The following is a 21,634-nucleotide window of genomic DNA, read 5'->3' on the forward strand; positions in this document are numbered from 1 at the left end:
TATATATATATATATATATATATATATATATACATATATATACACACACACACACACACATATATATATATATATATATATATATATATATATATATATATATATGATGTTCATTGAACAGAAGTAACATATAATATCATTTGCGGTGTAATCTTAGAATTTGCACGCAGAGAGCTCGTGAGTTTTGAGGTTAAACTGCCACAGGACACAGGAGGAAATTACGGTCAAGTGGATGATAAAAGTAAAATACTGGTAATGCTGACGTAGCATTTTTACATTCCTTAACTTCAAGCTACTAAAATTGATATTTTTTTATCATTCTCTTCATAGATCGCATTAGAATAGATTTATTCGGCGTAGTTCATTTAGATATCTTCATGAAAATTAAAAAAATAACGTCTAAATATTTAGATTGTTATGCACACACACACACGCATTCACACACATACACACACAGATTCAACCTTTCCCATACCCTTTACCGTTCCTAACTACAATCCGCTGGTTCGGGAATTTGTGGGAGAGTGTGGTATCCGAGTGTAACCCTCCTGCTTCCCCCTCTCACCAAGGTATGAGTACTTCCTCTCCCCCCTGAGCATGACAGGAATATATATATATATATATATATATATATATATATGTGTGTGTGTGTGTGTGTGTGTGTGTGGATGGGTGGGTGGGCGTACGTGTATGTATTCACTTCATGGCGATATTTACTTTCTTCAAGAGACGCAGCTTCCATTTCATAAATGACATTACATCGTTGTTGCGTCATCAAGAGCATGCTTCCCCCTCCCCTCTGCCCCTCCAGAACGTTTGAGAAGGGAGAACTCTTCCCCATGTGTCTAAGCAAATAAATAGGTAATGTTCTAAGGCATCTAAGCAATCGGTATTTTGATAACCAAGCACAGGGTCTAACGTATCCAGATAATGGTGGGGTTTAAAGTTAACGCAGCTGATATAAGTGTATACCAATATCAGCGTGATTAAGGGTTCTAACGGTAATATATTGCTTGGGGAGATATCAGCGGTGAATGATACTGCTGGATGTTTGAGTGAAAGGATATAAGTGTGAGGAAGAAATATAAGTAGGGTAAGTAGGAATTATACAAAGCAAAAATAAAAAGGGGATACAATCTTGGCGTGATTGTATTTGCTTGGAAAACTGCCTGATTAAAGCCTTTTAACCCAACTAGGATTATAGCTTAAGTAATAATAATAATAATAATAATAATAATAATAATAATTTGCTAGACAGTATATTTAGATTATAATTTGAGAACTAAACCAGACATGGAGAGGAGTAACTCGCCATTAATTTCACAGCGGAGTTGCTAGGATAGACAGAGCCTATCCCAACCAATCACAGCCACGGAAACTTTCCCGCGCGTTCGATTTCAGCCAATCAACATCAGCGAAGCCTCCGTCTCGATTCTCTCTAGTAACTCTACCATTCAGGCTTATCAACCAGCGTCACTTGATAGTTCCGCCGCGTTTAAATTCGTGTTTCCTCTTATTTTGACGAGTATTTTGTGATTATTTCATTGCCGAGTGCTAATTACTCACTAGAAACATGGCATCGAGTGACAGTGATGTTCGAGTTTAAATAGAGCTATTTGAAGTAGTGTTAGTGATGTTATTAACGTGATAAGTGAAACATAAGTGCACTCCAAGAATTAGCAAGTTTCAATATGGCGGAAGTAATGAAGTGAAAATACTTGAATTTGTGATTATTTCATTGCCGAGAGTTAATTAATCACTAGAAACATGGCATCGAGTGACATTGATGTTCTAGTTGAAACAACAGTGTTAATGATGTTATTAACGTGATTAGTGTGATAAAAGTGCACTCGAAGAATTAGCAAGTTTCAATATGGCGGGATTGATTGATTGATTGATTTAAAGTTTTCAGGCATCCGACAATCAACATTGGAATGTTTCGCTTGATTATTGTTTGGGTGTTTAAGTGATCTTGATCATGACGGAGGCCGTAGGAATGGGGGATTTGAAGGGGTGTCTGTAGGTGTTGTTGCACTTTGTGTTGGTGATACGCCAAGCACCATAATGTTGGTGATAAACCTAGTTTGGGTTTGTTGGGGACAAACTTAGTAGCATAGGGGGTTTTAGTGATAAACTTTGTACCATAGGGTGTTTTGGTGATAAACTTTGTACCATAGGTAGTGTTGGTGATAAACCAACTACAATAGGGTTTGTTGATGACAAACTTAGTAGCATAGGGTGTTTTGGTGATAAACTTTGTACCATAGGTAGTGGTGGTGATATACGTAGTGTTACATTGTGCCGATCATAGGTGCAGTACCATAATAATTGTTGGTGGTATTTCATTTAACATTACTGGTGATAAACATGTAAAGGGTGGGTTGGTGATAAGACCAATGCCATAGTCTGTTGGTGATAATTCTGGAATTATAATGTCTATGGGGCACAGTCATTGTTGGTGATAGGCCTAGTACTGCTGGGTATGTTAGTGTAGACATAATGCCACAACCTATTGATGGTGTTTCCAATAAATATTTAGAAATCATTTTTTAATATATAAACTATACAGACTTTGAAGAACCAAGGATAGAATATTGAAGAGGTGGAAAGTACACAAGTTAGTGACTAAAGTGATTAAAAGTTTTGAACACAAACCAGAAATTGCATCAACTCCTTTGAGGGCAACAGATTACAGGACGCAGACTGCAAGGAGATGAAGCAGGACGCTGGAGGGTGAGTGTTACCATAAACGTTAACAAATGTAGAAGTTATCATTTCTCATTTGTTCATCGCTGTTCTGATTACCATTTCTGAAATTTGTTGTTTATTGATGTATGGTTTCATCTCATTCATTATACTTTAACTTAGGAGTAAATTGTCCAACTTTATCAGCGTTATTACATGATATTGTTTTACTTTTTGAAATCTGTTGTTTATTGATGTGTTTTCATATCATTCATTATACCTGTTAGGAATAAGTTTTCTAACTTTATGAGCGTTATTAAAACATTATTTTACTCATAACTTATTCATACTACGCGCTCTAGGCAACTTTGAATGTTTTGTAATGTATTTGCATTAATAGGTAACTCTGATTATATACACATTTTTTATTTATATTACAGAAAATGTACCGAGAAACTGTAGTTTTTCAGACATACGTCAAATCATTTTATGCACATACGCCTAGTGTAAAACCTTTAAGCTTTCAGTGCTAACAGTCCTTTCGGTATCTCAGATACTAAATGGTTTATGGAATTATAAATATTACGATATTTTAAACTCGTTTATTTTACTTGAGTTTTCTTAATTGTGGGGGGAAAAAATGTGCTGTTTTTGATGAGTGGAATTCCGATATCAAATTTATACAATTTAGTTGGGTGTATATATATATATATATATATATATATATATATGTATATATCTATATATCTATATATATACATATATGTATATATATATATACATGTATATATATATTTATATATATACACATGTATATATATGTATGTATGTATTTATATATATATATATATATATATATATATATATATATATATATATATATATATATATATATAGACAGATTCGTAGTCAGATTGATTTAAAGATAGTTGGAGATATATAGACAAATAGATTCAAAGAGCTTTGGTAAGGAATACCCATTATATTATACCAACCCCTATAAAACTTTGTATTAGGATCCTAAGAGGAATTATAGTCCATTTCTTTTAGCGATGCATATATGCACCGACTCGCAGCGGTGCCCTTTTAGCTCGGAAAAGTTTCCTGATCGCTGATTGGTTAGAATTATCTCGTCCAACCAATCAGCGATCCGGAAACTTTTCCGAGCTAAAAGGGCACCGCTGCGAGTCGGTGCAAATATGCATCGCTAAAAGAAATGGACTATAGTTCACCAACGTTTATCTGGGCTCCACACGTGGTACTAGAAGAGTTGGAAGACCCAGGCCTACATGGCCGAGGACTATGAAGCGTGAAGTAGATGATGAATGAAGAAATATGGATTTAAAACCTTAAGATAGAGATGACTGGCGAAATCTAACCTAGGCCTTTTGTGTCAATAGGCGTAGGAGATGATGATGATAGAGTATTAGGATATTGTTAATTAAAATAGTTTCTTTTGAAAACAATAGTTTATTGACATAAATAGTTTCCTATCATCGTCCCCTAAATGCTGTAGACGTCTTAAGCATAAGAGGGCGCTGGATTGTACTGAGGCTCTCCCTCGTAAGTGACCTCAGCCACGAAACCCGAGTCCCCGTTGACGTTGTAGGACACCTTCTGCAGGCGACCGTCGGGAAGGAGCACGTAGTAGGATCCCTGAGTGTCGTAGCCATCACGGGCTTCCTGATGGCCAAAGTCGTTGCCCGAGTAGTCGTCCTTGACGGCGTAGTTGAAGTCGTACTTAGCTGGTTCCTGTCAAGAGAAAACAATTTCCAATTAAATGTTATAACAAATGATTTTGGATTTGATTAATTTGATTGATACTTTAAAAATAATTATGAATTTAGAGTTTATTAACTTTTTCTAAGATTTCAATTTAGGATATAATCATTTTAATGTTACTGTTTCTAAAATATTTAATTTTTCCTTGTTGCCCTTCCTCACTGGGCTATTTTCCTTATGGAGCCCCTGGGCTTATAGTATTCTGCTTTTCCAACTAGGGTTGTAACTTAATAATAATAATAATAATAATTTATAATAACAGACCTCGTGAGATGGAGGAGGGGCGTATCCATACTGGGGCTGGGAGGGGCCACCAAAGACGGCAGCCACAAGGGACAACAACAAACAAATCTGTCAGGAAGAAGACAACAGTGAATAAAAAATGTTCCGATGGAATCGTGAAAGTTAAACCTTCCATTAAAAGGGCGTCCTTTTAATTAGTTAAATCTCATCAGCAGTTTCAGTATAATTACTCAAACTGAACTGGTACAGAGATTGAAACTGCATTTTGATGTGAATGTTACTAAGCAATAAGAGTAATCCGTAATAGAAGAGAAAAAAATTATATGTAAACGGCACGTGCAAGACATGATATATAATCATTTTCAAACTAAATATATTTAGGGGAATTAAATCGATTAGAACCTGCATGAAGAGATAATCCTATTCAAACTGTCTTGGGTTAGAGTTCTCTTGCTTGTGGGTACATCCGAGCACAGTATTCTATCTAATTTCTCTTGCTCTTGTTTTGTTTGTTTTTATAGTTGTATAGGATATATTTATTAAGATGTTACTGTTAAAATATTTTTATCCTTGTTTTCTTTTCTCACTGGGCTACTTTCCCTGTTAGGGCCCCTGGGCTTATAGCATTCTGCTTTTCAATCTAGGGTTGTAACTTAGCAAGTAATCTAGGGTTGTAACTTAGCAAGTAATAATAATAATAATAATAATCGTGTGAAGCGTTTTACCTTAGCGATCATGGTGAGTCTGTGGAGTGGAGTGCGATGAATGATGATACAGACTTTGAACGTGGCGATATATATAGGTCTAGTCCGAGACTAAGAGGGAGGAGCCTCTTGTGGCTGCAGGAGAAAGGTCCTCCCTCCCAAAGACGTTCTTCGCTGTCACAACGCCCATCATCTGTCCTTGACATTGCCTTTCCTTTGCTCGTGGTCTGACGAGAAGAACGATTGGGATCTCTGGCATACCAATAACACATTACTCTATTATTATTATTATTATTATTATTGTTATTATTATTATTGTTATTATTATCATTATTATTAGCTCAGCTATATACATCTCTAGTTGGAAACGCATGATGCTATAAGCTCAAGGACTCGAACAGGGAAAAAATAGCCCAGTGAGGAAAGTTGCTAGGTTCAAGATTTGATTTAGAATATTCTCTCAAACTGTCTGGATAGGTAACCATCCTTGAAGGGAAGATATACAGTATGTATATATATATATATATATGTATATATATATATATATATATATATATATATATATATATATATATATATATGTATATATATTTCTTTTTTTATCGCCTAATGTACAGAAGACTTATAAGAACTTTATCATCGCACTATAAAGTGAAGAATACATTGAAATATCATGTTTACACTTACCATTATTAAGTATGTATATGTATATATATATATATATATATATATATATATATATATATATATATATATATGTATGTATATGTATATATGTGCATATATATGTATGTATATGTGTATATATATACGTATATACATAGATATATATATATATATATATATATATATATATATATATATATATATATATATATATATATATATATATATATACAAACACACACACACCTACCTCATCATCATCAGCTGTTACTAGTCCATTGCAGAACAAAGCCCTCAGACACGTCCTTTTGCTTGCGTCTGTTTATGGCCTATCTATGCCAGTCCATACCCATAAACTTTCTTAGTTCATCAATCCATCGTCTCTTATCTTCCTTTCCTTGCTTCGTTTGCAATGACTATGGACCCATTCTGTTATTGTTAATGTTCATCTATTTTCTGCCCTTGTCCATTTTTTTCCCTTACATGTTGTTAGAATATCCTCTTCTTTAGTTTGCTCTTGTATCTATGTTATTCTTTTTCTGTCTCCTAGTGTTATTCTTATTATTACTCCTTCCATAATTACTTGAGCTGTAAATAGCTTCTAAGGCTTTGGTAATGCTCCAAGTTTCTGATGCATATGATAATAAAGTTAATGCTGGTAGGATCAGTATTGTGTATATATATACATATATATATATATATATATATATACATACATATATATATATATATATATACTGTATATATATATATATATTAAGTTCTGCTTTATATAAGACTAATCCTTAGAAATCTCTCTCTCTCTCTCTCTCTCTCTCTCTCTCTCTCTCTCTCTCTCTCTCTCTCTCTCTCTCTCTCTCTCTCTCGTTTTCTTAACTAAAAATCCCTACCATTATTATCTCTTAGATTCTTGGTAAACAAAGCCAATTTGGTGCACCTTGAAAACGTATAACGAATCTCTCGTATTTCGCCACTTGTCACTCCCTAGGTCTTCATTTTATTTTATTTTCATATATTTTGCAAGCAACATTTCATTTTGTCTCCTTTTACCTTTATAATTGCAACAGAGAGAGAGAGAGAGAGAGAGAGAGAGAGAGAGAGAGAGAGAGAGAGAGAGAGAGAGAGAGAGAGAGAGAGGGTGGAAATGATTTCCATAGTTCAAAGCCATATTGTTTGATTTTTATTCCCTTTCTTCTTATAGATAAGATTTAAATTTTCATATATCACAGATTTCTTTTTACCCCATTTTATTTTTTTTATTCGTTATATTAAATATCTATTTTATTTTATTCATTTATTAAAGATTAATATAAGTATCCTTATAAGATTTAAATTTCTACTTATCACAGATTTTTCCCCAATTTATCTATTTTTATCCGTTATATTTGATATATATTTTATTTGATTAATTTATTCAAGATTAATATAAATATCTTTTTTATATGATTTAAATATTTACTTATTACAGATTATTACCCCAATTTATTTATCTTTCTGCGTTTTATTTAATGTATATTTTATTTTATTAATTTATTTAAGATTAATATAAACGATAATTTTCCTCCCGATGTTAATCGGGCCAGCTTTATAAGAGTCGAGTTTGACTCATTTGGCTGGTTAATCTCCTCCTTTTAATAATAATAATAATGATAATAATAATAATAATAACTCCCTTTTTTTCTTTTTTTTCTGCGTACTCAGTCAAGTAATTGTATTATGAATAATAATTAATGTTTTGTTCTTCAAATGTTGAGGTTGTCAAACTGATAGTGGAGACATCCTCTGAGCGTTGTGACAATTTGTCTTCCTTCCATTTCATTCCCTTCAAGATTATTATTATTATTATTATTATTATTATTATTATTATTATTATTATTATAACTTGCTCACTTACAACCCTAGATGGAAAAGCAGGCTGCTATAAACCCAGGGGCTCCAACAAGGAAAATAGCCCTGCGAGGAAAGGAAACAGGGAAAATAAGATAACTTAAGAACAGTAAAAAGCATTGAAATAAATATTCTCTTACATAAACTATAAAAACTAACAAAACAAGAGGAAGAGAAATAAGATAAAATAGTGTGCCCGAGTGTACCCTCAAGCAAGAGAACTCTAGCTCAAGACAGTGGATGACCATGGTACAGATGTTATGGCACTACCCAAGAATAGAGAACAGTGGTTTGATTTTGGAGTATTCTTCGCCTAGAAGAGATACCCTTCTACCCTTAGCAAGAGGTGAATAGCCTCTGAACAATTACAGTGCAGTAGTTAGCCCCTTGAGCGAAGAATTGTTTTGAAAGGATTCGGACCCTGGGTTCTATGAACATGATTTAGAGAAAGAAAGAGGCGACAACATCGGATTTAGCAGGCAATTTTGTTCATTTTCTAATAGTCTGGCTCATTTGCATGGACGGTGTAAGATGATGGATGTAATGAACATGGTGATAAAAGGGATGAAAAGTAGTACGGAAAGCAAGGGATCATTTATAATAGTATGAGAGTAATTCAAACGGATTTTATTGATAGCAAAACATGCAAATAGCGAAAAACATTTTCTTTATTTCTTAACCTTTCCTGTTCAACGTTACAAAGTAAACAGCTGACTTTGCATAATCAAACACTGATAAATTTTTTTCGATCTTGCTTCAATCAGTGTTTTTCTGAAGGAGATCCTTGTGTTTCTCCTGTCTTAAGGAGATCATTGTGTCTCTCCTTCCTCGAGGAGATCCTTGTGTCTCTCCTTTCTCGAGGAGATCATTGTGTCTCTCCTTTCTCGAGAAGATCCTTGTGTCTCTCCTTCCTCGAGGAGATCCTTGTGTCTCTCCTTTCTCGAGGAGATCATTGTGTCTCTCCTTTCTCGAGAAGATCCTTGTGTCTCTCCTTCCTCGAGGAGATCCTTGTGTCTCTCCTTTCTCGAGAAGATCCTTGTGTCTCTCCTTCCTCGAGGAGATCCTTGTGTCTCTCCTTTCTCGAGGAGATCATTGTGTCTCTCCTTTCTCGAGAAGATCCTTGTGTCTCTCCTTCCTCGAGGAGATCCTTGTGTCTCTCCTTTCTCGAGGAGATCATTGTGTCTCTCCTTTCTCGAGAAGATCCTTGTGTCTCTCCTTCCTCGAGGAGATCCTTGTGTGTCTCCATTCTCGAGGAGATCCTTGTGTGTCTCCTTCCTCGAGGAGATCCTTGTGTCTCTCCTTTCTCGAGGAGATCCTTCTGTCTCCTTCCTCGAGGAGATCCTTGTGTGTCTCCATTCTCGAGGAGATCCTTGTGTGTCTCCATTCTCGAGGAGATCCTTTTGTGTCTCCTTCCTCGAGGAGATCCGTGTGGCTCTCCTTTCTCGAGGAGATCCTTTTGTCTCCTTTCTCGAGGAGAACCTTGTGTGTCTCCTTCCTCGAGGAGATACTTGTGTGTCTCCTTCCTCGAGGAGATTCTTGTGTGTCTCCTTTCTCGAGGAGATCCTTGCGTCTTCTTTCTCGAGGAGATCCTTGTCTCAGTATCTCAGTATCAAAATATTCGCGTCATTCCGATAAGTCGAAGGAATAAGATATGAATTTAAATTGTGGTAAATTGTTCGAGTATTGCGAAAGTTTTATTTTATCGACAAAATATTCCTGGGTTATCCGTGAACTGAACAGGATATGACGTCTATGTATATCTGTCAAATATTTTTCTTTTATATTTTATACTTTAATTTGCAACATAGTTCATGCATGTTAGCTAATCTCAGCTTCATTTGCACGTAATCTTTTTTCTTTACGGGAAATAGATATATTGTACATATTATTTTCTAATTAGCTAAATAGCATATAATTTTTCAGTTTTGAATTGTGGTATTTTGCTACAAAAAGACAAAAGTGTTTTGTAAAGACAGAATTTATTAAATATATTCAATAAATAAACTGAAATTTGTTAACTTGTGACTAAACTCAAGCGTAAGAGGGCGCTGGATTGTACTGAGGCTCTCCCTCGTAAGTGACCTCAGCCACGAAACCCGAGTCCCCGTTGACGTTGTAGGACACCTTCTGCAGGCGACCGTCGGGAAGGAGCACGTAGTAGGATCCCTGAGTGTCGTAGCCATCACGGGCTTCCTGGTGGCCGAAGTCGTTGCCCGAGTAGTCGTCCTTGACGGCGTAGTTGAAGTCGTACTTGGCTGGTTCCTGTCAGTAGTAAACAATTTCAAATCAAATGTTATAACAAATGATATTGGATTTGATTAATTTGATTCATACTTTCAAAATAATTATGAAATTAGAGTTTATTAACTTTTTCTAAGATTTCAACTTATAACTGACCTCGTGAGATGGGGGAGGGGCGTATCCATACTGGGGCTGGGAGGGGCCACCAAAGACGGCAGCCACAAGGGACAACAACAAACAAATCTGTCCGGAAGAAAACAAGTGAATAAAAAAAGTTGTTCTGATGGAATTGTGAAAGTTAAAAACCCTCCACTAAAAGGGGCGTCCTTTTAATTAGTTAAATCTCATCAGCAGTTTCAGTATAATTACTCAAACTGAACTGGTACAGAAATCGAAACTGCATTTCAATGTGAATGTTACTAAGCAATAAAAGTAAGCCTGGTATAAAGAGAAAAACTACTGTATATGTACAGGGCACATGCAAGACATGATATATAATCATTTTCAAACTGAATATATGTATGGGAATTAAATCGATTAGAACCTGCATGAAGAGATAATCATATGCAAAGGAAATCGTCTGAAGCGTTTTACCTTAGCGATCATGGTGAGTCTGTGGAGTGGAGTGCGATGATACAGACTTTGAACGTGGCGATATATATAGGTCTAGTCCAAAACGAAGAGGGAGGAGCCTCTTCTGGCTGCAGGAGAAAGGTCCTCCCTCCCAAAGACGTTCTTCGCTGTCACAACGCCCATCATCTGTCCTTGACATTGCCTTTCCTTTGCTCGTGGTCTGACGTGAAGAGAGAATGGGATCTCTGGCATACCAATAAAAAGGATTAATCTCTTATTATTATTATTATTATTATTATTATTAGCTCAGCTATATACAACTCTTGTTGGAAAAGCATGATGCTATAAGCTCAAGGACTCCAACATGGAAAAAGAGCCCAGTGAGGAAAGTTGCCTGGCTTAAGATTTGATTTTAAAGTATTCCCTAAAACTGTCTGGATAGGTAACCATCCTTGAAGAGAAGATATACAGTATATATATACATGTATATATGTATTTATGTATATATACAATATATATATATATATTTTTTTTTCTTTTTTTATCGCCTACTGTACTGAAGACTTATAAGAACATATATATATATATATATATATATATATATATATATATATATATATATATATATATATATATATATATATATATATATATATACACGACCCACACAAACACACACACCTACACCTACCTCATCATCATCAGCTGTTACTAGTCCACTTCAAAACAAAGCCCTCAGACATGTCCTTTTGCTTGCGTCTGTTTATGGTCTTTCTATGCCAGTCCATACCCATAAACTTTCTTAGTTCATCAATCCATCGTCTTTTATCTTCCTTTCCTTGCTTCGTTTGCAATGTCTATGAACCCATTCTGTCATTGTTAATGTTCATCTATTATCTGTCATTCTCATTATATATCCTGCCCATGTCCATTTTGTTTCCTTACATGTTAGAATAGCCTCTTCTTTAGTTTGCTCTTGTATCTATGTTGTTCTTTTTCTGTTTCCTAGTGTTATTATTATTATTACTCTTTCCATAGCTCTTTGAGTTGAAACTAGTTTATGTTCTAAGGCTTTGGTAATGCTCCAAGGTTTTGATGCATATGATAATAAACTTAATGCTGGTTGGACCAGTATAGTGTATATATACACACACACACACACACACACATATATATATATATATATATATATATATATAAATATGTATATATATATATATATATATATATATATGAATTTCTACTTTGATCAGAACTAATCCTTAGAACTCTCTCTCTCTCTCTCTCTCTCTCTCTCTCTCTCTCTCTCTCTCTCTCTCTCTCTCTCTCTCTCGTTTTCTTAACTAAAAATCCCTACCATTATTATCTCTTAGATTCTTGGCAAACAAAGCCAATTTGGTGCACCTTGAAAACGTATAACGAATCTCTCGTATTTCGCCACTTGTCACTCCTTAGGTTTTCATTTTATTTTATTTTCATATATTTTGCAAGCAACATTTCCTTTTGGCACCTTTTACCTTTATAATTGCAACAGAGAGAGAGAGAGAGAGAGAGAGAGAGAGAGAGAGAGAGAGAGAGAGAGAGAGAGGGTGGAAATGATTTCCATAGTTCAAGGCCATATTGTTTGATTTTTATTCCCTTTCTTCTTATAGATAAGATTTAAATTTTCATTCATTGCAGATTTTTTTTACCCCAATTTATTTATTTTTATTCGTTATATTTGATATCTATTTTATTTTATTAATTTATTAAAGATTAATATAAAATATCCTTATTAGATTTAAATTTCTACTTATTACAGATATTCACCCCAATTTATCTATTTTATCCGTAATATTTAATATATATTTTATTTAATTCTTTTATTCAAGATTAATATGAATATCCTTTTTATAAGATTTAAATATTTACTTATTACAGATTATTACCCCAATTTATTTATCTTTCTGCGTTATATTTAATATATATTTTATTTTATTCATTTATTTAAGATTAATATAAACGACAATTTTTCTTCGGATGTTAATCGGGCCAGCTTTATAAGAGTCGAGTTTGACTCATTTGGCTGGTTAATTTCCTCCTTTTAATAATAATAATAATAATAATAATAATAATAATAATAATTATAATAATGATAATAATAATAATAATAATAATATTAAAAATAATTCCCTTTCTTTTTCTTTTTTTTCTGCCTACTCAGTCAAGTAATTGTATTATGAATAATTAATGTTGTCTTCTTCAAATATAGAGGTTGTCAAACAGATCGTGTTGACTTCCTCTGAGCGTTGTGACATTTTGTCTTCTTTCCCTTTTATTCCCTACATGGCTGAGGACTATGAAGCGTGAAGTAGATGATGAATGAAGAAATATGGATTTAAAACCCTAAGATAGTGATGCCTGGCGAAATCTAACCTAGGCCTTTTGCGTCAATAGGCGTAGGAGGAGATGATGATGATAGAGTATTAGGATATTGTTAATTAAAACATTTTTTTTCTTTTAAAAACAATAGTTTATTTAAATAAATAGTTTCGTATCATCATCCCATAAATCCTGTAGACGACTTAAGCATAAGAGGGCGCTGGATTGTACTGAGGCTCTCCCTCGTAAGTGACCTCAGCCACGAAACCCGAGTCCCCGTTGACATTGTAGGACACCTTCTGCAGGCGACCGTCGGGAAGGAGCACGTAGTAGGATCCCTGAGTGTCGTAGCCATCACGGGCTTCCTGGTGGCCGAAGTCGTTGCCCGAGTAGTCGTCCTTGACGGCGTAGTTGAAGTCGTACTTGGCTGGTTCCTGTCAGTTTACGAAAATATTATTCAATGAATACCTTAAACTTTGTTACCATTTCAATTGTTTTGAAGTTATGAATAATGACGTGTAATTATTTTAATTTATAACTGACCTCGTGAGATGGAGGAGGGGCGTATCCATACTGGGGCTGGGAGGGGGCCCCAAACACAGCAGCCACGAGGGCCAAAGACAAGCAAACCTGACAGGAATGGAACATGATTAGTGTCAGAACTGATAATGGTCATGGTTTCATGAACCGTAACTGCTTCATTGATGTAGATTCCTTTCAGTTAAATATATCACTTGTATAGTTCCTGTATGGTTATTAAACAAGAATTAAATGTGAAGCATCGTAGTTACTTATCTATGATTGAATAGATATCATTGAAACTTCTTTAAAATTGTATCTTATTGCTGTGAAATGCTTTTACAGAAACAAGAGTTATGTCATATTCCAAAAATAAATAGTTTACTTTGCTTTACCTTAGCGATCATGATGAGTTCTCTGAATGGGATATGATAGAACACAGCTGCAAGATGGTCTTATATACGTGAAGTCGGAGAAGGAGGAGTCAAGACTCACTCGGATTATTGGAGAAAGGTCCTCTCAGAGAACTAAGACCTTCTCTGTTACTCCACCCATCTGTCCTTGACACTGCCGGAGCACACAGCCCAAGAGTGGAATCATTCTGGGACTACATAACGAGCTTAGTCTTTGGATATTTGTATACGTATTATGGGACAATATTGCATACATTTATAATAGTCTCCAAGTGGTATTTTTATTCTATTTTGTGATATTAATATTTGCTTGTCTTCGGGAGGCGTGTCCGGATGGATATTACTGTTAGCTTCTATATTCAAGACGTTCTTTGGTTCGAACCTAAAGTCTACTAATTTGTCCTATTCAGATGACAGCCTTTCCCCTCTCCTATCATTGTGCTTTTAATAGGTATTCTAATACTTTATACACATTATACTTATTGATTGAGATATATTCTTATATTCAGACTTTCTCTTCTGCGGAGGCACCAGTTAGGTATTAACTGATAAGCGGAGTTAGTGTAACTGACTTTATTGCCATATATATATATATATATATATATATATATATATATATATATATATATATATATATATATATATTATATAAACAGAAATACCGTTACAGTGTACACTCTTAATCCCGTATGACGAAATTCCTAACATTCCTTGATAACGATTTAATTCATTGCTTAAAAAGACTCCTTAATGGATTAGAGGCCAAATGGCTATAAGAAAGATTTCAGAAATTCTCACTGTTTCTATTTATTAGTATTTGAAAAGACTAATTTAGGATATATTTCGCATTTCACATAGTTTAGCAGAACCTTGATAAGTTATATTAAAGTTATTCAAGGTTCAGACAAAATCCAACATTCCTGTTGATTCTTCATATCTTTTTTAAGTTTTATAAGTCATTACTTGAATCTAGCAATGCAAAATATTGTTTGTTTATACAATTTTCACATCTAATGGAAAAGGATTGAACTTTATCTGTTTGTAAATAAGTGCCTGAAAGCCAGGGATAAACAAGTGACTCGATTAAATGTTCAACATCCTTGTAAAAGTATGATAAACTTAAAAGAAAAATTAAAGATATTTTTTTCTATTTTCAAATACAGACTGAAATAGAAAAGAAAACTGAAAAATGTTTGCTGTACTCTTTTAGTAATCCTTTAGGTGGGGAGTACAGTAAAGATTTATGGCCATTCCTAAATACTAACTCAGTTGAACATCTAGAAACTTAACGTTAATCTATATTAAGATTCCACTTATCTTAAACAAGTTCCATTGGGAAGTAATGAATTTGAAGTACATAATGATATTATGACGAAACGTAGCTAATATATGTTCATTTGCAAAATACACATTGCAAAAGATGAACAACAGTCCATTTTAAAAATTCATAGATGTCATTAAATTATTGTTTAAAGACTTCTGAAAGAATATTTTTTTTTTTTTTTTTTTTTTAGAAAAAATGTTACTCTCCATTCTTCAACAATAAACTGCCTCTGACAAGTGGATGGCTCTATAGAAAAATTCTCAAGCCACTGAAGAATTCACCCTTTAACTACAGAATCAGAGTAATGACCCAGTTCATTAAAAATTCCATAGCATTAGTAGCGTCCTAAATGTACAGTACATGAAATAAGTATCGAACCCTCTTAGACACATTACACCATTCAGCCCTTTATATCGCGGCCACCAAGTATCAAATATATATATGGCTTATTTGAATATGAAAAACACGTCTAAATGTGCAAAATTTATCATATATATATATATATATATGTGTGTGTGTGTGTGTTTGTGTATATATACATATATATATATATATATATATATATATATCTATATGTATATATATATATATATCTATATATATATATATATATATATATATATATATATATATATATATATATACTTGAAAACACACCCATATATATATATATATATATATATATATATTGATTGGCCTATTGTGGCATGGTTGGAAGTAACCTGGCCTTTCATTAGAAGGGGCTAGGGTTCGATCCCAAGTATGAGGTAGAAATTTATTTCTACTTGAGCAAGGTGTTGTGTTGATATTCATCCATATATATATATATATATATATATATATATATATACTGTATATACACCCATATATATGTTTATTTATATGTGTGTATTTATTATATATATATATATATATATATATATATATATATATATATATATGTATATAGATAGATAGATAGATAGATAGGCAGATTAATATATCCAGATTAGTGGATAGAAAAATCAGTAAGAATAATAGATGAAGCAATTTGAGTAATAGTCTTAAATTTCCGTAAGTCTACGACTGAATTGAAGGGTAAGCAAATTAATACGATATTCATCTAATCGATAGTTTATTTGAAAAAAAAAAAAGAATCTTTCATAAATATTTTCGGTTCATCTTCTCATAAATAGACGTCTTAAGCATAAGAGGGCGCTGGATTGTACTGAGGCTCTCCCTCGTAAGTGACCTCAGCCACGAAACCCGAGTCCCCGTTGACGTTGTAGGACACCTTCTGGAGGCGACCGTCGGGAAGGAGCACGTAGTAGGATCCCTGAGTGTCGTAGCCATCACGGGCTTCCTGGTGGCCGAAGTCGTTGCCAGAGTAGTCGTCCTTGACGGCGTAGTTGAAGTCGTACTTGGCTGGTTCCTGTCAGCACAAAAAAATTTATCAATGCTAACTTTCAGAGGATTATTTCGGCTATCATGTTTATAAGATAAACAGTCCATTAATCAGTGGGTACTTTCTTTTTTAATTTTTATATTAGCTCTTTTTTCATAGGGTTAAACTTATGATACGTTACACTACATTTAACCATATGATAAAAATAATTGACGTTCAAAATCTTTTCTGATATTAATTACATATCGCTGGAAACATTTTATACCTACGAGAATCCTAATTCCATTCTTACCTCGTGAGTAGGTTGAGGGGTGTAGCCATAGGAAGGCTGTGATGGGGCGCCCAAGACAGTGGCAACGAAGGCCAAAGCCAAACAAGTCTATAAGAAAAAAGGAATTAGTAAGGATTGTATAATTCATATTGTGGGAATATATTTCCTGAATTAAGTTACTACGAAATTTGACATTATTTATGCATTTCAAGTCATGGTTCACATATAGCTAAAAAGGAGGATCATAAACACCCAATGAATTAAATAAATAAAACAATATTGCATAGAAAACTCGAAGCTCAGCAAACGTTTTTCTTCAAAAAGGTACAGTTAGATACAGGAATTCCTAGTACACCTCACTCTGAAGAAGTGCACCCTGTCACTCTAACTGAAGAGCTGCATGTAGCCTGGCTGACCACCTATCGCTCCCTAAACTTATCTGTTTGATTACTCGCCAAGCAGTAAGGGTGAGACAGACTGACAGGATGCACTCAATCTGTCGGGTGCCTGGAATATCTGTGTCCAACTGTACATCTAAGAATTCCAAGAATTCCACAACGGTTCAACGCTTCCTATTTGTTACCTTAGCGATCATGATGTGTAAGAGAAGAGGACTGTGATGTCAGGGACTAGAATACACGCCTTTATATAACGGAGAAGAGAAAGGAAGTCGTATGGTCTTAGAGGTCGAAGCCTGAAGGAGAAAGAAGAAGAGGAAGGAAGTCTTTAGGGGTTAAAAGCGAAGGAATTTCCACTGAGCCCCTCCCATCCTTGACGGACGACTGTAAATGGTCTCCTTTGAAGGTCGAATGTACTGTACTTTTTTAGCACAGAAAGTTACCTATATATGTTATGAAATCTTTAAGAATAGCTTTTGTCAGTATGTTTCAGATACATTTGTTATTCGAGACCAAAGGCTATTCAATTTTTATCTTAGTGAATTAGGCTTTGCAGAATTTGACTTTGCTATTCTGAGGCTGGAGTTTATTAAATGGCCTAAAGTTAATCTATGGCTTCTAAATCAACCGAATTTGATTTTAGGTGTTATTTTTTTCTTTTACATTTTCGTGCACATCATTTTTTCTATTCATGGTGTAACGTTTCCCTCACAAATTTAAAAGGCTTCAAGTTTGTAAACTAACGTTGGCTTAAAAATAAATACAACATAATACTTACGTCAAATCTTACTTGTTAATACTTTTCAAAACGAAACATGTTCTGATAGAGATTTAAACGTATCACTTTATAAGACGTCTACTGAAAAACACGTGGTGTCATGGAAATTTGAAGGATCTAAGACTGAAAGGAAGAAAAGAGTTGCGTTTAAGAATCAATGAGTAGATGACGCATGTAATTCATGAGTAGGCTTCAACCCCTGAGACCTCGAGGGTCCTTCAGCGCTGTACATAGTTTATAAGAGGCAAATTTGATGTAAAAAATGCCATTCAGAGAACTTTTCCTTCACAAAACCTTTACCTAAATCGTGGAGCACAGGTCACGAAAGTTCGGAACGATAGTAACGTACTCTTTATTGGTTAGATGAAAATTGCATACGAAGTTATTGATGGGGAAATTGGATCATTGGGAAAGTGATATCTGAAATCTAGAAGAGAAATCCATTCGTTTCTGTATTGTACCGCTCGTGTTTCATACACGCTCATATACTAATGCTATTGCTTTTTTAACTCTCTCTCTCTCTCTCTCTCTCTCTCTCTCTCTCTCTCTCTCTCTCTCTCTCTCTCTCGCACTGATAACAGAATAATCTATTTAAGCTTGCAATTGCATGGTTTAGATTTTTTTATTTTTTTGTGACATTCTTGCTCTCAACTGCTTGTATATAAGCTCTTTATCTGTTGAATAAATTTGACTTGAATTCACCTCCCTCTCTGTTACCACCTAACACCAACGTTGCCACAGTATAATCATGCAAAAACATTTTTATTTGCATTTTGTATCGAAGTTATCTTTACTGAGGAAGTAAATAAAATGGTAACAGATATTTCGACGATATACTTTGAAGGATATTCATTTGATGTTAGATTTCCTGGGTTAGTTGATTCTGTTTATCCTTAATATTTGCAAATACTGTTACTTAATTGGCGTACTGTAATGCTGAGATCTCGTCGATATTATTTCAATTCTTTGATTCAGAGAATGACCCATAACATTTGTGAAAAAACTTTATGAACTGAGTAGTGGGTTGTGATGGCCTATTGGAAACGTGCCTACTTGGTGATCTGTTTGGCTGGGGTTCGAGATCGGCTCAAGCTCGATAGTTTCTTGTTGTACTGACTGCAACCTTACCATCCTTTAGAACTAAGATTTGGGGTTTGGGGGAGCCCATAGTTCTACCTGCTCAGTCTTCAGCAGCCATTCCTGGAATCCCTTCCTGGTTCTAGCTTGGGTGGAGAGGGGGCCTGTGTGCTGATTATATTCATACATGGTTAGTCGTTAGGGCATTGTCCCTGTCTCATTGCCTCTGCCATTCATGAGCGACCTTTAACCTTTAAGAGTAAATTTCTGAAGTTTATATTTTTTTTTGCAGTTTTATAGCTGAATTTGAATATTTATCGGAAAACTAATTTCCTATATTTCCCTTGTCATTTGGAAATATTCCTGTACTTTCTATTTTACGTGTTACTAACTCCATTTTCCAAGCAATTTCTTGATCTTTATTCTATTTCCTCCGCAAACACTTTATCTACAATCCCTCTGCTAAACTTTATCACGTTCATACGATATCAATTTTCAAAATCTACAATTTCTTAATTATTTAATCATGTCTTCCAATTCCTTCAACAATATTTCTATCGCTATTTTAGTTTCTCATGGTCTTCCACTGTCTTGGGGATAGAGTTCTCTTGCTTGAGGGTACACTAGGGCATTCTATTCTTACTTATTTTTCTTCCTCTTGATTTTTTATGCTTTATAGTTTATATATGAAAGATTTATTTTAATGTTATTACTGTTCTTAAAATATTTAATTTTGATTGTTCATTACTTCTCTTGTAGTCTATTTATTTCCTTGTTTCCTTTCCTTACTGGCCAATTTTCCCTGTTAGAGTCCTTTGGCGTATAGCATCCTGCCTTTCTAACTAGGTTTGTGTCTTAGCTTGTAATAATAATAATGATATTGATAATAATAATAAGGCTGTTTAATCACCCATGTCTTCTTCAACTCTCCTCATCTTAGTCAAGCCTTTTCCTGCCAAAGGTTTGAAAATTTTTGATAGTATTCTGCAGCCTCTACTCTCTCTCTCTCTCTCTCTCTCTCTCTCTCTCTCTCTCTCTCTCTCTCTCTCTCTCTCTCTCTCTCTCTCTCTCTCTCTCAAGATCTACAGTCACCGCATTCCCATGATTCATTTGAAATTCAAACTTCCTTTGACTTCTGGCGATTTCAAACGTGGTACTCGCGTTATCGTGGGAGCTCATAAAGTGTTATTCAACTTGAAATACACATTTGATACCAATATGATTTAGACTTTTGTCTTCAATGAATATTGGTAAATCGAAGGGAAGATCCTAAACACATCTAAACTTCAAAGATTGTATAATAGAATGAATTAATTATGAAGTTTTCTGGCATCCTGATATCGAAGGTCATTGACGCCGTGCATAATAGACTTGGTAGTCATATTCCTTTATAGAAAGGAAGTATTTAGAGTTGATACTTTACCATTCTTTACGTCAAGTTTGATATGCTAATTGGTTTTCTGGAATGCAAATGTTATTTGGAACATTCTGGTTTTATTGTTTATTCAAAATGGCTTTCAAAACAGATATATTTATCTGCTATGAATATAATTGTTTACTCCCATTTGTAAACATCCACTATTAACAAGCAGCAAGAAAGACCTTTGGCTTTCAACGCCTCTGCTATAATAGAAAGACAAATGAATTGATTTGAGTACGAGTTTACATTCATCCTATTAATCCTGCCTTTCGTCATTGCAGAGGAATAGCGTTATTGAACGGAATGATTTTGTGAAAGAAAGACTCATTCCTGACGGTTCATTTACATCCATTTGTAAATACCTAACGAGGTGTGCGAGGTTAAGTGCTAACAGAGAGGCGAGGTAAATGCAAGTCATGTTTATTTAACAGATAACGAGCTTATTTACAAGCACTTGAGAGGGAGAATGGCACAAAAATTCAAACAAAGTAAAACATGCTATGGCAAGCTTAAATGCTTTATTCTGTTATCAGTACGGGAGAGAGCGACAGATAAAAAAAAACAGTATTATTAGATTAAATGATCGTGTATGAAACACGTGCGGTATAGAGGCAATGTTATCAATACTCTTGCTGTAAGATAGAGAAAACAATTCACAAGTTCCTTCATGTCTTGATTGATTTTATTTGTTTTTACATGATAGCTGATTGGAATAGATAGTTACTTAATAATTATGAAATTCGTATCATAGTGTTAACATATATGTTTATATTATTTTGAAATAATAATGGTCATAAAATTTATATTTATTTCAAGTATATATATATATATATATATATATATATATATATATATATATATATATATATATATATATATATATATATATATATATATATATATATATA

At 34.2% G+C, this 21,634-nt stretch overlaps 5 protein-coding genes across 5 annotated transcripts; all 5 read right to left on the bottom strand.

Annotated features, from left to right (window-relative positions):
* Positions 1–4,206: 4,206 nt before the first annotated feature.
* LOC137649905 (pro-resilin-like) lies at positions 4,207–5,447 on the bottom strand. Its single transcript, XM_068382846.1, has 3 exons — positions 5,436–5,447; positions 4,732–4,818; positions 4,207–4,437 (listed from the first exon to the last, which is right to left on the bottom strand). Exons 1-3 carry the CDS (start codon positions 5,445–5,447, stop codon positions 4,207–4,209), a joined length of 330 nt encoding a protein of 109 aa, XP_068238947.1.
* A 3,329-nt stretch (positions 5,448–8,776) lies between these two features.
* On the bottom strand, positions 8,777–9,773 carry LOC137649906 (nuclear speckle splicing regulatory protein 1-like). Its single transcript, XM_068382847.1, has 2 exons — positions 9,759–9,773; positions 8,777–9,556 (listed from the first exon to the last, which is right to left on the bottom strand). The coding sequence occupies exons 1-2, from the start codon at positions 9,771–9,773 to the stop codon at positions 8,777–8,779; spliced, it is 795 nt and encodes a 264-aa protein (XP_068238948.1).
* Positions 9,774–9,803: 30 nt separating this feature from the next.
* Positions 9,804–10,814, bottom strand: LOC137649594 (pro-resilin-like). The gene is made up of 3 exons (XM_068382570.1): positions 10,803–10,814; positions 10,365–10,451; positions 9,804–10,229 (listed from the first exon to the last, which is right to left on the bottom strand). Exons 1-3 carry the CDS (start codon positions 10,812–10,814, stop codon positions 9,999–10,001), a joined length of 330 nt encoding a protein of 109 aa, XP_068238671.1. The 3' UTR covers positions 9,804–9,998.
* A 2,531-nt stretch (positions 10,815–13,345) lies between these two features.
* On the bottom strand, positions 13,346–14,068 carry LOC137649907 (pro-resilin-like). The gene is made up of 3 exons (XM_068382848.1): positions 14,057–14,068; positions 13,686–13,772; positions 13,346–13,576 (listed from the first exon to the last, which is right to left on the bottom strand). Exons 1-3 carry the CDS (start codon positions 14,066–14,068, stop codon positions 13,346–13,348), a joined length of 330 nt encoding a protein of 109 aa, XP_068238949.1.
* A 2,510-nt stretch (positions 14,069–16,578) lies between these two features.
* On the bottom strand, positions 16,579–17,648 carry LOC137649595 (pro-resilin-like). The gene is made up of 3 exons (XM_068382571.1): positions 17,637–17,648; positions 17,075–17,161; positions 16,579–16,809 (listed from the first exon to the last, which is right to left on the bottom strand). Exons 1-3 carry the CDS (start codon positions 17,646–17,648, stop codon positions 16,579–16,581), a joined length of 330 nt encoding a protein of 109 aa, XP_068238672.1.
* Positions 17,649–21,634: the final 3,986 nt, after the last annotated feature.

Source organism: Palaemon carinicauda, chromosome 11 (genome assembly GCF_036898095.1).
Source record: "Palaemon carinicauda isolate YSFRI2023 chromosome 11, ASM3689809v2, whole genome shotgun sequence".
Lineage (NCBI taxonomy): Eukaryota > Metazoa > Arthropoda > Malacostraca > Decapoda > Palaemonidae > Palaemon > Palaemon carinicauda.